The following is a 14249-nucleotide window of genomic DNA, read 5'->3' as shown; positions in this document are numbered from 1 at the left end:
AGAGCTGTAACAATGCTTAGAGTTGTCTGTTTGTTCAGCTCTTCATTATACTTAATTGCCACATTAAAATTAAGGGCTCAGTTCTTTGCCAGATGATAGGTCGGACTATGTAGTTCTTAGCATCCTGTTGCAATGGAATTCTGTAACAAAACTCCCTGAAACGCTGGAACTGGCCTTAAATGTCAAGTTTAGAGATACTTGAATTTTGTGTTTTGGTACTGGCTTTACTCATCACACAACCTCTGTGCCTAATTAACTACCAACCAGTTTCCTCTTAATTACTGAGTAGGGGGAAATGTTGAAAAGCATGAAGTTTATTTGTGTTAATTTACAGGTCATTAGAATTCAACATGCTTTAAACACACGTTATCAAATGGAATTTTGTGTTTTTTATTTATTTCTGCAGTCAAGATTTCAGGAATTTGCTTATTTACTTAAGAATCATTGTAATGTGCTCAGACTTTTTTTTTAAAAGGAATTTGCTGTACAAAAAATAGTAGAAAGGGATATCTGTCTCCTGTTTCTGGGACTCTTACAGGGACAGTCATCAGTGAACAGCATAACCACATTTTGAACTTGATGCTGCTCGAGTGATAGTAGATAACTGCTTCAACCAAATTATCTCTCGTCTCATTCCACAGTGCTTTTCCCAGCTGGAACTCCAACTTGTCTAGTAATTGTTTTAGCATTGTTCATGAGTGTTCTGATGAGCAAGCTTCTGGCTTTACTATATAGCTCTTCAGTCAATAGTCAACATGTATATTTAGCCCATAGAATTTGGAAGGATAAATACATCGAGCAACAAAATTTGGATAAATACGGCTCAGTAGGTTTGACATCTGGTTGCTTGTGGGAAAGAGGCTCTAGAAATGTTGCACTTCCCACATTCTTGCTATTGTTGGTTACAGAACATTGGAACAAGCAGTTGTTGGATATTTTTTGAAAAATGACTAAAAATACTCAACTTGGGGATACAAGCAGCTATGTGGGCATAGGTGTATCAATAACTGCACTTAAACAATACTTTTTTGGTTGGCAGAACTTAAAAGCATGATCTTTCAGTGAAATGTCTCATTTGTAACCAGTGCTATTTGAATTTTTAGGCTTGGAACAACGCACGATTCCTGTAGTGAAGATATGTATAGTACCTTGCTACAAAGGTATCATCAGCTGGAACAGGAAATGGGTCAAGTTGCTGAAGCATGGCTTGAATGTCAGAAAAGAATAGATGATTATGTTGATGAACAGGTAAGAATCGTGTAAACAGCCTCAAGTCTGATTATGTAGGGAGCAGCCCGTGAAAGGCTGTACCTCCAGTGAAGAGTTGCTGTGGTATTTTTATCTAGAGCTTTGAAGCAACAAAATGTAATGTTTTTCATTGACGTCAGTCTTTCAGAATAGAAAACAACACTAACATACCAACACGGAATGGGGATTGTACAGAAGCATCTACAAATTGTTAAAGCAGATTGTTGTGCCATTGTTTAGAGATGGTCTTTGAACATTTTTGAACGACCTTAGCCTGTCTATTACTGATGCCGTGAAAAGCTGAAATCAGGACTCAGTAGTTGGAATGACTATTAAGCAGGTATTCTTTATTGCAGTGCTGGACACACAGGAGATCACTCCTTCTAATGTGCATGCCTGCACAGGGTTAGTTGCATAACTTATACAAGCTTTACATACCTATTCATTAGTTTCCTCAGAAAAGATATACATATTGATTAATTTCCTGTGGATTCATTAGCATATGCAAATGTCCTTCGCACATGCCTGTTGGTGTATCCAGGTGGTTGTCAGGGGTCTCTGGATGAAGGATATACTCTTCTTCATTGTGTCCACTGGTTAACTTTTGCTTTTGCGCAAACTCAGTTCTAAGATCATTTATATACTGTCATTGAGTCTGTTCTGGTTTAGTGTTTGCTCTGCAGTTCCTTATCTTTATGGTTCTGTACATCTGCTTTTCTAAGGTCAAATGTTGTTGTTGTAAATTTTTGTTTAGGTGCTTCTTGTCTTGAAGCCTTCCTGACTCCCCCAAATCAACAAGTTTTAGTCACAACAGTTCTAACTCTATCATTACCCATAGCACAGTAATCTGAAACTTTCTTTTGTAGTTGCCACTAGGAAAAGGAAGCAAACAAAACCAGACAAAAAACCCAAAACCAAAACCTACCCCACAAAACCCCGTAAGCTTCCAAAATAGTCATTGCATTAAATGAAATTCAGAGGAGGAGATTGCTTTTAAAAACTATTACTTGTTGCATAGTGTGGTGATGACCTTTGTACAACTGACAAAATCAGAACTTCAGAGTCACACTACATAAATATTTGAGACCTCTGAAGTTATCCTTCTTTAATTAAGTGTATGTTCTGACAGCTCTGAGTTTGTGCTACATTTCAGAAAGTAATCACATTGTTGTGTTGACTCCTACATTGTCAAGAGCTTAATATTCAGGAAAACAACTGTTTATTTTGCAAGTGGTTGTTTATACTCTCGCAAAATTGCTCATGTGATTTTTGTCTCATGTTCAAAGAACTTGATTTTTTTAAAAAAACACCTCATATAAGGCTTTCAATACTGTTTAGTTCAATCTTAAGTATACTAGAAGAAAGAATATGCTTTAAATAACTGAAGATACAGAATTTTATAGACCTTGTATCCTGACGTTTTATGAGCATTGGGAGTATGGAGATCCAATTTGAGATGCATTAATGTTACTCCTATAAATAAGTGTATTTTAAAGTCTTATAGTACACTGTAGATGTCCTTCAGAAGCTGTTCCCTGTGATTGAAGATTTAAGTCAATTTTTATCATGAATTCCAGTACCTTCAAGATGAGGACAGGACATAAATAATTTTATTTTTAGAGATCATTCTATATTTGGGGTCTGCACCTGTGAGCTGTCAGTTACAAAGTTTTGTCTTGGTCTGGCTGCTTTTGTGCACCTAAATACTTGATGGCAGCTCAGTAAAATTTCATCATCTCACATTTTGTGCTACTAGAAGTTATTTTCCTTGTAGTGCTGGGGTGTCATGGCTGTCTGGTACTGCCTCTCCAGTAAGAAAGGGAGCCCAGTTCACCTCTTATCATTCACTTATTTTCCAAAAGAAGGGAATTTCTGCAGAGTCACATTCATGTCAGGCTTGTGACTGGTTGATCTGCACCACTTCAAAATCAGCCCATAACTGGTTTTTCTGTACTTCTCTGTATCAAGTGACCATGCAACTGCCACAAGTAGAGTCTTACAGAATTTTTTAATCTGCTCAGTGACGCCTGTATCCTGATGCAAGCAGAAACCTTTCTCCCATTTGGAAAAACTTAATATGATGACTTCTTATTTCCTAATTACCAAAAAAGCCTGCAAGGGGGGTGTGTAGGGAAAACAATTCTAAAACTTAAACCATCAAATGTTAAAGGAGATATTCATATTGGTATTTATATGTAAAAAAGGTTACTTTCACAGTCATGCCTTAAACCCTGTGTTGGTGATAACCTGTGGTTATACTCTCTTGTTCAAAAATACTTCATTCAGTATGACCATTTTACCTGAATTTGCAGTGGTATTTTTGTCAACAAGGTAGAAATCAGCCTGGCTACTATGGAAACTGTGGATCTTAACAGTGAATGCATGTCCATTATTTGCTGCCTCTCAGCTTAACGAAGTTGTGAGGTTTTACTGCCTGATGTATCAAAGGTTAGAACATGCAGACCACCACAGAGGAGAACCTGAGAATGGTCCTCATTTATCTACTGTGGAACTATACCCAAAATTTTAGACAGGGCATCAGCAGAGAAAATTAATGGACCCTCCAGTACAGTATGTTATGTTACTTGTTCTTGGGGGAAAAAAAATAATAGCTTTTGCAAGTAATAAAAACACTACATTATTTTTTTAAAAAAAGACTGTGTAAGACAGCTGTGTCATGCAGAGACATGTAACTTAATGCGCTGCTATACCACATGTGTGTACACTGTAATAAAATTTAGAAGAAGCATTTGTTCCTGTCAACACCTGTATTCATCACATGTTAAAACCTGAGGAAGATTTTTAGGGTATCTGAAATACAGAAGAGTTTAAATGTATGCAACCTATACCTCCAGTTCCTGTTTTTCTTAACAAATTTAGACTACATTTAACTCACGAGGCCCTGAATATATCTGGATCATTCCCATAAATAATGGCTAGGCAGTAATATGTACATTGTGTGAAAGTGTTTTCTTTTTTTTTTTTTAAATCTGGCTCCCACAGGAGAAAGTAATAAAGGAATGCTTTTGCCCAGTTCCACAAGAGCCCAAGGAGAGCTTCTTGCTTTTCTCTCCATATTCCTGGGGGGGGGGGTTTGTTTGGGTTTTTGTGGATTTATGTGTTTGGAGTTGCTTTTTTTTTTATTTTTGGTGTTTTGTTTTGTTTTGACAGTCCTGGTCAACTTAATAGAAAAAACAGTATTGTACGTTCATAACTGCTTTTTGTCTTTATAGTGGGTGTATAATCAAAACACTATTTTAGGGTACTGAGAGTTTGTGACAAGATGAGTTACTTTTTATTATTTCTAGTGAAACAGGCCAGGGAAATAGATTAGATTCACAGGTGGAATTTAGGGTGCTCAAATGTGCTATTTACATTTGATACAGAGTTTAAAATTTGGAAGTAACAAGCATCCTGTGATATATGTATGAACATCAAAGTTCTCACAGGTGATCTAGTGGTATGTGTCACTTCTGACCAAACTGCTGGTTTTGTTTCATGATTAAATCCATTTCAGAATGGAAAATACTTGTTCACCTGCCTGTCTCACTTTGCCACCTCCTGTCTGATGGATCTCAAATACTTCTTAGCCTCAAATAAACAGGGAGGAGGGAAGAGGGTGGTGGTGGACCTCTCTTCTCCATTGGGCCGCAGTGGTGTAGCATATTCATTGCAGATGTGCAAGAGTGAAGTGTAAATTCTTCCTTCTGATGGCATTTGAATTTCTCTCACTCCCTAGCAGAATTCTAGGGCATGAATCATATGGTTTGTATTGCAGCTGCTTTGCTCTGCTGAAATAAATATTCATTGGGGAAAAGAAGGAGGGGAAAGAAGTTATTTTTTTATTTATGGAATTAATAACATGAGATACCTGCAGATATGGGGTATTGGAAAGGCTGTGAAGTTGGAAGTACGAAGACTTTAGCTTCGGCCCCTGTTACCATTAATACTCAAGAGTACGCAGACTTAAACCATGCTGTTTTCTTTGACAATTTCTTGGCAGGTTTGAGTAGGCAGCTCCCAGTTAATGCACTGGCTGTTTTAAAATTCATTCTTTGGCATTAAAGTCTTCCCTTACAATCTATCGTGAATGTAGGTGCCTACTTTGACAGTGAGGATTCAGCTAGGTGGCAGGGCATCTAAACCAGTGAGTATTGATGTGTTTAAATATGCTCAGAAGCTGGTAGTACAATCAGGATGAAATCTTTGATGGTTCTGGCCACAGACTCTGCAGTACCTTTTAGTGTGTCTAACAAATGGTACCAACGGTTCAAGAATATTTCATACATGCCGTTTTTTTTAAAAAAAACACACATGCACATGATAAACTCATTTTTTGGTGTTAATGTAACCTCACCAGAGCAAGGGAAATCAAAATCCACAGTAGTCATTAGAATGACATGCTGCTGGTTTTGCTGAATGAATTTCTGAAACAACTTTACCACTTAATACTTTTCCAAATCCCCATCTTAGAATTTAGATTTCCCAAGTTAAATAAAGATAATAGCAATAATACACTAGGTTAATAGTAAAACTTTAAACTTTTGATAAAGTATGAATTTCTTGAAGCATCCAGACATACCTTTATGAAGCAATTTGTGATATTCTATAAGGTGGTAGACTTTCTCTTTTATTAATTGAGTAGATGAGAAGAACAAGTGTAAAACATAACCTAGTGTCCTGGTTTCAGCTGGAATAGAGTTCATTTTCTTCCTAGTAGCTGGTATAGTGCTGCGTTTTGGATTTAATATGAGAATAATGTTGATAACATACTGATGATATAGTTGTTTCTGATCAGTGCTTGCAGCTTACATAGGGTTGAGGTCTTTTATGCTTCTCATATTGTCCTGCCAGCGAGGAGGCTGGGGATGCACAAGATGCTGGGAGGAGACACAGCTGGGACAGCTGACCCCAACTGACCAAAGGGATATTCTGTACAACATGACATGCTGAAACAAAAAAACCTGTGGGGAGTTGGCCGGGGAGGGGTGTGCAACTGGCTGGGAATGGGTCAGCAGGTGGTGAGCAATTGCATTGCACATCACTTGTTTTGTATTTTCTTTTATCACTATTTTCCCTTCCTTTTTTGTCCTACTATATTGTCTTTATATCATCCATAAGTTTTACCTTCCTCCTCTCCCCCCCCTTGATCCTCTCCCCCATGCCACTGGGGTTGGGGAGTGAGCAAATGGCTGTGCAGTGTTCAGCTGCCTGCCAGGTTAAACCCCAACACCTAGGTAGCTGTTTTTCCTCACTGATGAACTAGTGCTTTTAAAATGTTGTAAGGCACAACAGGAGAAGCTTTGTTCTTACATTTTGCTGTGCTAAAGTTTCTGCGTTCTGTCAGAGTGAATTTATTTACTAAATCAGAAAAAATATCGTCTGTATACAAAAAGCTACGGGGTCTTTATGTGCTTTTATGGTGATGTGATTCAGGGATGAGTAATTATGAAGTATTTTTCCAGCCTTAGATACATCATGGGCATGAAATACCTTGAGGAGTATACGTGGTAAATAGCGTTAGTCTAGGTTGCTACTTAATTTTGTTTACCTTTCTAACTTTTTTGACTCTTTGATTGGGTTGTTAGTTCCACATATGGTACAACAGAGTTTGCACTTGAGCCTGTGTTGAGGCCTTGCCAAAAGCCCTGTATCTCTAGATTTTAATGGATTTTAGTGGATCTGACATGTCAATGATTTAATGCCAGTCACATTTCATTGAAAATACTATAAAAATTTTTAATGAAAAGAAATACTAACATGAGGAAAAACAGTGGAAAAATCAGACTGAAAAATAGTGTAATATAAAATCTTACATTTAAGTGACTCAAATCAAACAACTAGCAAATAAAATAGTCTAGACAAACTAGGTTTAATGAAACCAATAGACCAATTGACCACAGCATAGGATTTCTATGTTTGAATCAATGAGTTTTCCTTAAATTCTGTTTTAGATGGCAATGAAAACAAAACAACGCATGCTAAAGGAAGACTGGGAATTTTTTAAACACAGGCGTTTTATTGAAGAGCAGGTAGGATTTTTTTTATACCATACTAAGTTATACTAATGCTTCATGTATATTTGTAAGATGCAAACATGAGTGTAGTATATTGTACTAGTTCTGTATGCTCTAATTCTGCAACTATACCAGGCATGAAATTTGGTCAGCTAAAATACAGAAAAACAAGATCCAAGAGGAGTATATAATAGTATGTAATCTCAGTTACTACATGGTAAAAACATTAGTACCATAGTCTTAAGATTGAATACCAGCTGTTAAAATTCTTTATACAATGAAATGGGAATTTTTGATGCCTTAGACTGGGAACCAAAACAGCCAATACATTGAACGTGGAGCTGCCTTGATGTATGTGAGAGGGAATATTGTGTTCAAGAGTTCCCTTGTGTGTGCAGAGCTGGGAAAGGTGAACCATGGTAGCAGGGCAGATGGTTGTATCTGTTATGACTCTGGAGATGGCTTCTAAATCTGTTTTGTGGGTAAAAGGCAGAGCAGAGCTATCTGCCTTTAAGCTGTAGCCAGAGAGTGGATAGAAGTTCCTACCTTATTATAAAACTGCCTGCTGTGTAAGACCACACTCCTTTCCATAGCCCTACAGTTCAAATATGTATCACGCTTCCCATAGGAGTACAGTGTGACTCGGCTAGAGCCAAGGCTGGATGGGGAATCTCTCTGTTCCTGTTCCACTGTGCAGAAAGAAAATGCTAGTTATGAGCCAGAGAAAGAGAGAGTATGACAGTACATTTTAATAAACTTAAGCTTAAATTGGCAATGTCTCAAAGCAGTAAGTACTTTTTCCTATAAGGAACATAAGCCTTTGTTAACCATGTATTTAGAACATCTGGTATACAGGGCTCCTCAGAGGACTTGAGGAAGAATCCTCTTTTTTTTCCTTGATCCTAATTGGGCTTAAATGAGCTGTAAGCCCATGGCTCCTTAGGTAAGGATCAGGTCTGGGCATCTGTAGAAGTGAAGCTTAGGCACATCCTTGTTTAACCTGAGGTTTGTAGGTATCTAATGAAATTAGCTGCTTTCAGGATTAGGCCTCTGCCAGGTGGAGGTTATTTAGATTGTTTTTGTTGTGTTTTTTTTTTTTTCCCCGCTTATGCAGTCAAGTCCTGTTCTGGGCAGCTACTTCTTTCCTTGAGTCTATCCCATTGTGGCTACAGAATTAATCCTAATTCTTTTTTTTTGCAAGCTAAGGGTGAGTTTGCATTCTCTCTCCATTTGTCAGCAGCATCCTTTTGTGCACACCATGAAACAAGACGAGAACTGCTCAAGTTCAGAGTGCATCAGCAGAAATGCCAACCAGGGTGCACATACATATGAGTCAAGGAGATGGACTTGGCCACTTTGCTGTTTCACAGTAGAAACATACTTTCTTTGAAGAGTTTCAGTGCCAAATGTTTGCTGTTTGTAACTTTGAACTTAATCCTCTTTTCACTTGTGATCAAAACACCACTTTCATGAAATGATTCTGCTTTTAAAATACTTTGTCCAAAGAACGCTTTTTGATTATGTAATTTGTTAATCACATTGTGCCATTGAATTGTTAATGGAAAGATTTGCACTACTAAAACGCTGCCTTTATAATTTACTTCAGCTTAATAACAAGAAAGCACTAGCTGGGGAGAACAACTTCACAGACACAATGAGACACATGCTGTCATCACGTTTGAGCATGCCTGACTGTCCCAACTGTAATTATAGAAGAAGGTGAGATGATGTTTTTAATATGAAATCATAATAAATCATTAATTACTTGTTTGAGGAAAAAGGAAAAATATTATTGGAACAAAGAGTGTGGTTACTTTACATGAATGCTACTTAAACAAGGTTATAAAAATCTATAATCTTAATTCTTGAACAGATGTACTTGTGATGACTGCAGCCTTTCACACATTTTAACGTGTGGCATCATGGATTCTCCGATAACGGATGATATCCACATTAACCAGTTACCATTACAAATTGATTCTGCTCCGGATTATCTATCTGAAATCCGCCCACCCAGTATGTCTTCAGCAAGTTCAGGATCAGGTTCCAGCTCGCCTATTACAATTCAGCAACATCCCAGACTGATCCTTGCAGATAATGGTTCTGCACCGACTTTGTAAGTTTTTTTCTGTTATAAAATTTTGTACTTGGACTTATGCAGGCAAGCTGCATTGGCTGGCTGTCATTCTGTGGTGCTAGTTTTGCCTCAGAAAATTATTTAATAATGGTACTTATTCAGCAGACCACTCCAGTGCTATATGTTGGGCAAACATAAATTTAAAAATTGTGTGAAGTTCTTCTGGAATTTCTGAAGGCGTTGACTTAACAGTATTGCTAGAAATGTGTGTGGTGTGTACTTTGCAGCTCTGAGATTACAAGGATATCAGATACTGATCTACTTTAGAACATCATTTTAAGACGTCACATTTTCTTAGCCTGAACAAGGGAACTTGTGATCTTTTCCTTGAGCGATAGTAATCTCATATGAATCAGTTCTTTTCCAAAAAAGCCTTTATTAGGAGGCTTTTAGAATTTTTGAAGTTGTGTTAACTCGAGGTTTGCATCAAGAGTTATTGTCCCTATCAGAAGTATTTGCCACCCTCTTTTATTCAGATCACAGTTGTCCATCAGATTTGAGGCGTTAGTCTAATGGTACGCTTCTGTCCCTTCCATAATCCTGAAGGTCTCAAACTGCTTGGTAGGCTGGCTTCTGTACATGATTAGGGTACAGCTAACCAGCAGTCTCCTCTGTCATTGATATTCTAAAGGAGCATTTAAAAAAACCTGATATTCTAAGGAATATTTTTAAAAAAGACTTCACTACTTGTGGGCTGTAATGAAATACCTGCTGTCAGTACAATCAAGGGAATTGGCATTAGCATTCTGTGTTAATATGGTGTGATGAATGAGGACAATGCAGATGTGTGGGATGTTTCTAATGAATATCACCTCACTAAGTTCAATTTCCTTTAAACGTTTACCTTTGCACCTACTATCATCAGTGGTTTAATCTTCCAAAACAGGACTTTAGTTTCTGAGCCCATCTGGGGAGCGCTTGAAAACAGATTATGTGGTGGTATGTTTAGCTACATATTCTAAAATGTGTGGTTGGCAATTTCTGTAAACTTTCATTAGTTTTAACACTGAAATGTGCAAAATTGTTCAATTTGTCTCTTCAGAAGCTAGTTCAGTTGAATTCAAGTATTATTTACTCTAAGAAGCCTATTTTTAGGGAAATGCCACTGCTCCTTGGGGAAGAGCCATTTTACGTCTCGTATCTGCTGTGTTTTATTTCCTCATTGCACGTTTGAAATGTGCCTAATGGTGCCATCATGTAATGAAATTTTGGTGCAGTATCTCATGGAATGCCAAAAGATAAAGTGCACAGTTTAAGAGCTCTTTTAAGAGCTCTTTTAAGAGCTCTGGATTGCTGTAGAAACATGAAGTAACCAATCTTTGCAACACTTCCCTGGAGCGGGTAATCAAACATTCATGTTGTTTTACTAGCTGTCTGTACAGAAAAAAATGCCATTAAGTATTCTAGAGTAGATTCGGAAAAGCACGTAGACGTGGGTTTGTCTAGGAACTAATTGCTATTGAGATATTAGAGTTACTGTGATGTGTTCAATATTCTCTACTTACTCTTACTGGTTTGATATTTATGGAAAAACTTGAATTTTATGTTCTGTTTTTTTCTACTTCACACCTTCTGTGAAGGAAATCATTGGCATAAGGCTTTTTTTATCAAATGAAAGGTGATCCATATCCTGTCATTATTAATTTGATAGATTCTTGGTCAGAAAACAGTGGTGGAAAAATCTCTTATACGGAAATAGCAGAGGATCTTATTTTCAGTCCAGTCTGTTCAGGCATGCAACTACTGTGTTCAGTAGGATTATATGGCAAATTCCTTGATTTTTACTTGCTTGAAAAAAATAAGTTCAGTTAAACAACTTGGAAGATAATTCTTTAACTCCTAATTGAAACATTTATACAAGTGATGCCCTCAACTTTCGCTGTTCTACCTGCTTTCACAATAACTGGGACTACTGAGCGCTGTGATTTATCTAAGCCTGTTTTTCCCTCAGTGGTAGTGATGATGAAGATGTTGCGCCATTATCAGCAAAATTTGCTGATATTTACCCACTGAATAATTACGACGATGCAGAGGTGGTAGCCAACATGAATGGGATTCACAGTGAGCTAAATGGCGGAGGTGAAAACATGGCATTAAAGGATGAGGTACAGCATTTACAGTGTCATATCTTTTTCTGGCAGTTGGATGTGCTTGCTGGAGACAGGCCTGTCCTTCACCCGTGTGTTAATGAGTTAATGTTGTCCAGTCTCCTCAGGTGAGCAGTACTAGCAGCAGTTCCTCAGAAGCAGATGATGAAGAAGCAGATGGGGAGAGCAGTGGTGAACCTCCAGGGACTCAAAAGGAGGAAATTTCTCTAGGAAAAAGGGCATTAAGGAAAGATGAAGCAAAAATGGATAGTCCACCACCTTCTTACCCCAGTCAGCAGGTACAGTAATCTAAAAGAAACCTGTTTAGTAAATTAGCTTTTGAAATGTGGCTGCTTGAATGACAATACATTTAAATCTTCAATTAAATATTTAACTTTTAATGTATTAACTTATCAGCAGGCAGGTATGATACCTAAAATATTTTTCAGCTGATCGTAAATTGTCATGGCCAATATCTTCCTGTAGTCAAAACCTGAAATATGTTAGTTATACTGAAGGTGGCTTCAGTGAAAGGGGAAAAAAGTTTATTCGTGCCTGTATGAATGCGAAAAATAAACTAAGAAGTGTTTCTGCTTGGAAGTTTGAGCCTGGTCTTTGTTAAATGTCAGTGTTAAGTTATTTGAAATTAATTCAGGGGAGGAGGGAGAAGTGGTGCAAGTACTTATATTAAGAAGTGACTGTTAACTGATATCTGAGGGCTAACTTTCCCTGTTGAAACCCACTGTAGTTAAATCCATTGCATGACTTATGGCATGGGTCTTGGGGTAGTTGATTTTTTCTTTTTTTTAATAGTTTAAGATTATTAAGCTCTTTATTGTAAGGTCACCAAACCACGCAGGGAACAAAGCCTAGAGTATCTGCTCAGCAGGTAGTGGTGTTTGGTTTAACAGTTGAGCACCAAAGCAAATCATCCAATGGACTTGTCTTTGACTCTGTGGCTTTCAATCTGAGTTACCCTGCAGCTACAACATGGGTTCGCTGCTTTGAGAGAGAACCTACTAGTCACTTCTATTGCTTATTGTACAAAAGAATTCACATCAGAGGGGGCACCTTTGAGAGCTTAGACGACAGTCAGGTGGGAACTCACATTAGATGTTCCCATGTTGTTAGGATGTTTGTAAGGCCTTCCACTGGAAGTGTTTTCTCATGTATTAAGCTACTTCTCTTTCAGCAAGTATGTTGAGATTTTTTTCTGTTATGGCCGACCAACGGCATAATACATGGGATGAGACCTCTGTCAAACTAGTTTGAAACTGGTGAACAGATTCAGCGATTGTTGTGGAAAATCAAATGAGATGATGTGAATCTACTTGCCTTAGGGAAGCGAACTGAAATGCAGGATAAAAAGGCAGATTTAACCTTTCTCTTTTTGTTTTCTTTGAGGAAAAAGAACTTTCTCAGAATTATTCTGAGCAATTCTTATTGACTTTTTTGTAGCCTGATTTTTCTAATCAGGGCTGAGTATCTACCTTGCAGCACTGTATTCAAGTGATTAATTTCACTAGTACGTGTCATATGCATTTGAGATTTTTTTTTTTGCATTATCTGTTGGGATTGGTTGCTTACTCGATATCTTTATTCCTCTTGGATTGCTTTTCATGCTCAGTACCCAAAAGTTGGCCAGAGTTGGATTTTGAGTCTCACCATACTGGTGGACAGCTTTTTTCCATTTTTGTTTGTTAGCAGTATTGCTTTCTTCATAATAGTAATTTTTAATGAAAATGTTATTTTTTTCTCTTTGTATACCTAAATAATTCAATCATTGTATTTGGTTTATGAAATCTTTGGTTGTTAAAATATACCTTGTGTCAAAGGCTGTAATGCTTTTAAGTGATAATGAAGTTACGTGTTTCTGGGAGGAAGGCATATTGAAGAAGGATACACCTGTCAATTCTTTTCTAGAGAGCTCAGTTAGCTAATGTTGCTTTTTGGAAAAACGTGTACTGCCGCCTTGCTGGGAAAAATACCAATTGGGAAGTGTTCCTGCTATTGCTTCTGGTAAAATTATCTTGCAGTGAAATGTCAGGTTACAGTGGTAGGAAGTGAGCTGAGAGAGGGAAATGGAGCTGCTCTTTCCTGGGCTGCTTTTCTTCCAAAGTCTTAAATCCTTTTGAGACAATGGAGGCTAATGATACTGTGAGATCAGTTAAAAGGTTCTAATACATCATGGATTTTTCATGGTTGATGTGATTATAAAATATTTTGTGAGAAATGTCTGCTTCACACAATCACAGAATACTTGAGTTTGGAAGGGACATCTGCAGATAGTCTGGTCCAGCCCTCCTGCTCAAAGCAACATCATCTAGAGAAGGTTGCTTTGCACTCTATCCAGTTCGTTTTTGATTATCACCAAGGATGGAGGCTCCAGAGCTGCTATGGGTAACATGTTGTGTTCAACCACTGTCACCAATAAATAAACACTTTGAGCTTGCGTGGGATTTCTGTATTTCAGTCTGTGCCCATTTCCTCTTGCCATGTCATGGGATACCACTGAGAGGAGTCTAGCTCTGTCCTCTTTCCTCTCCTCTCCCCTCTCCTCTTCCCTGCCCAGTCAGGGAACACACACTGGTATGATCCCCCTGAGCCTTCTGTCTTGAGGCTGAACAGTCCCAGCTCTCTCAGCCTCTCCTTGTATGGCAGATGCTCCAAGGCCTAAATCATCTTTGTGGTCCTTCACTGGACTCAGTGCAGTATGTCCATGACTCTCTTATACTGGGGTCCCCAGTACAACTGGACCCA

The 14249-nt window shown here is 37.9% G+C and overlaps 1 protein-coding gene across 4 annotated transcripts in view; it reads left to right on the top strand.

The window, feature by feature from the left end:
* The window catches only part of FAM193A (family with sequence similarity 193 member A), an 82477-nt gene that overhangs the window by 49956 nt on the left and 18272 nt on the right, over positions 1–14249 (top strand). Inside the window, exons 8-14 of one of the 4 annotated variants that reach the window (XM_075092030.1) lie at positions 1104–1248; positions 7203–7280; positions 8503–8583; positions 8872–8984; positions 9139–9381; positions 11354–11507; positions 11609–11788. In XM_075092030.1, coding sequence (XP_074948131.1) covers positions 1104–1248; positions 7203–7280; positions 8503–8583; positions 8872–8984; positions 9139–9381; positions 11354–11507; positions 11609–11788 — 994 coding nt within the window. The remainder of the gene's footprint in view (positions 1–1103; positions 1249–7202; positions 7281–8502; positions 8584–8871; positions 8985–9138; positions 9382–11353; positions 11508–11608; positions 11789–14249) is intronic. The other 3 variants (XM_075092029.1, XM_075092027.1, XM_075092028.1) reach the window with 3 other exon arrangements.

The sequence above is a fragment of the Phalacrocorax aristotelis genome, chromosome 4 (assembly GCF_949628215.1).
Source record: "Phalacrocorax aristotelis chromosome 4, bGulAri2.1, whole genome shotgun sequence".
Lineage (NCBI taxonomy): Eukaryota > Metazoa > Chordata > Aves > Suliformes > Phalacrocoracidae > Phalacrocorax > Phalacrocorax aristotelis.
Note: the sequence above shows the minus strand (reverse complement) of the source record. Positions and strands in the feature narration are given on the sequence as shown.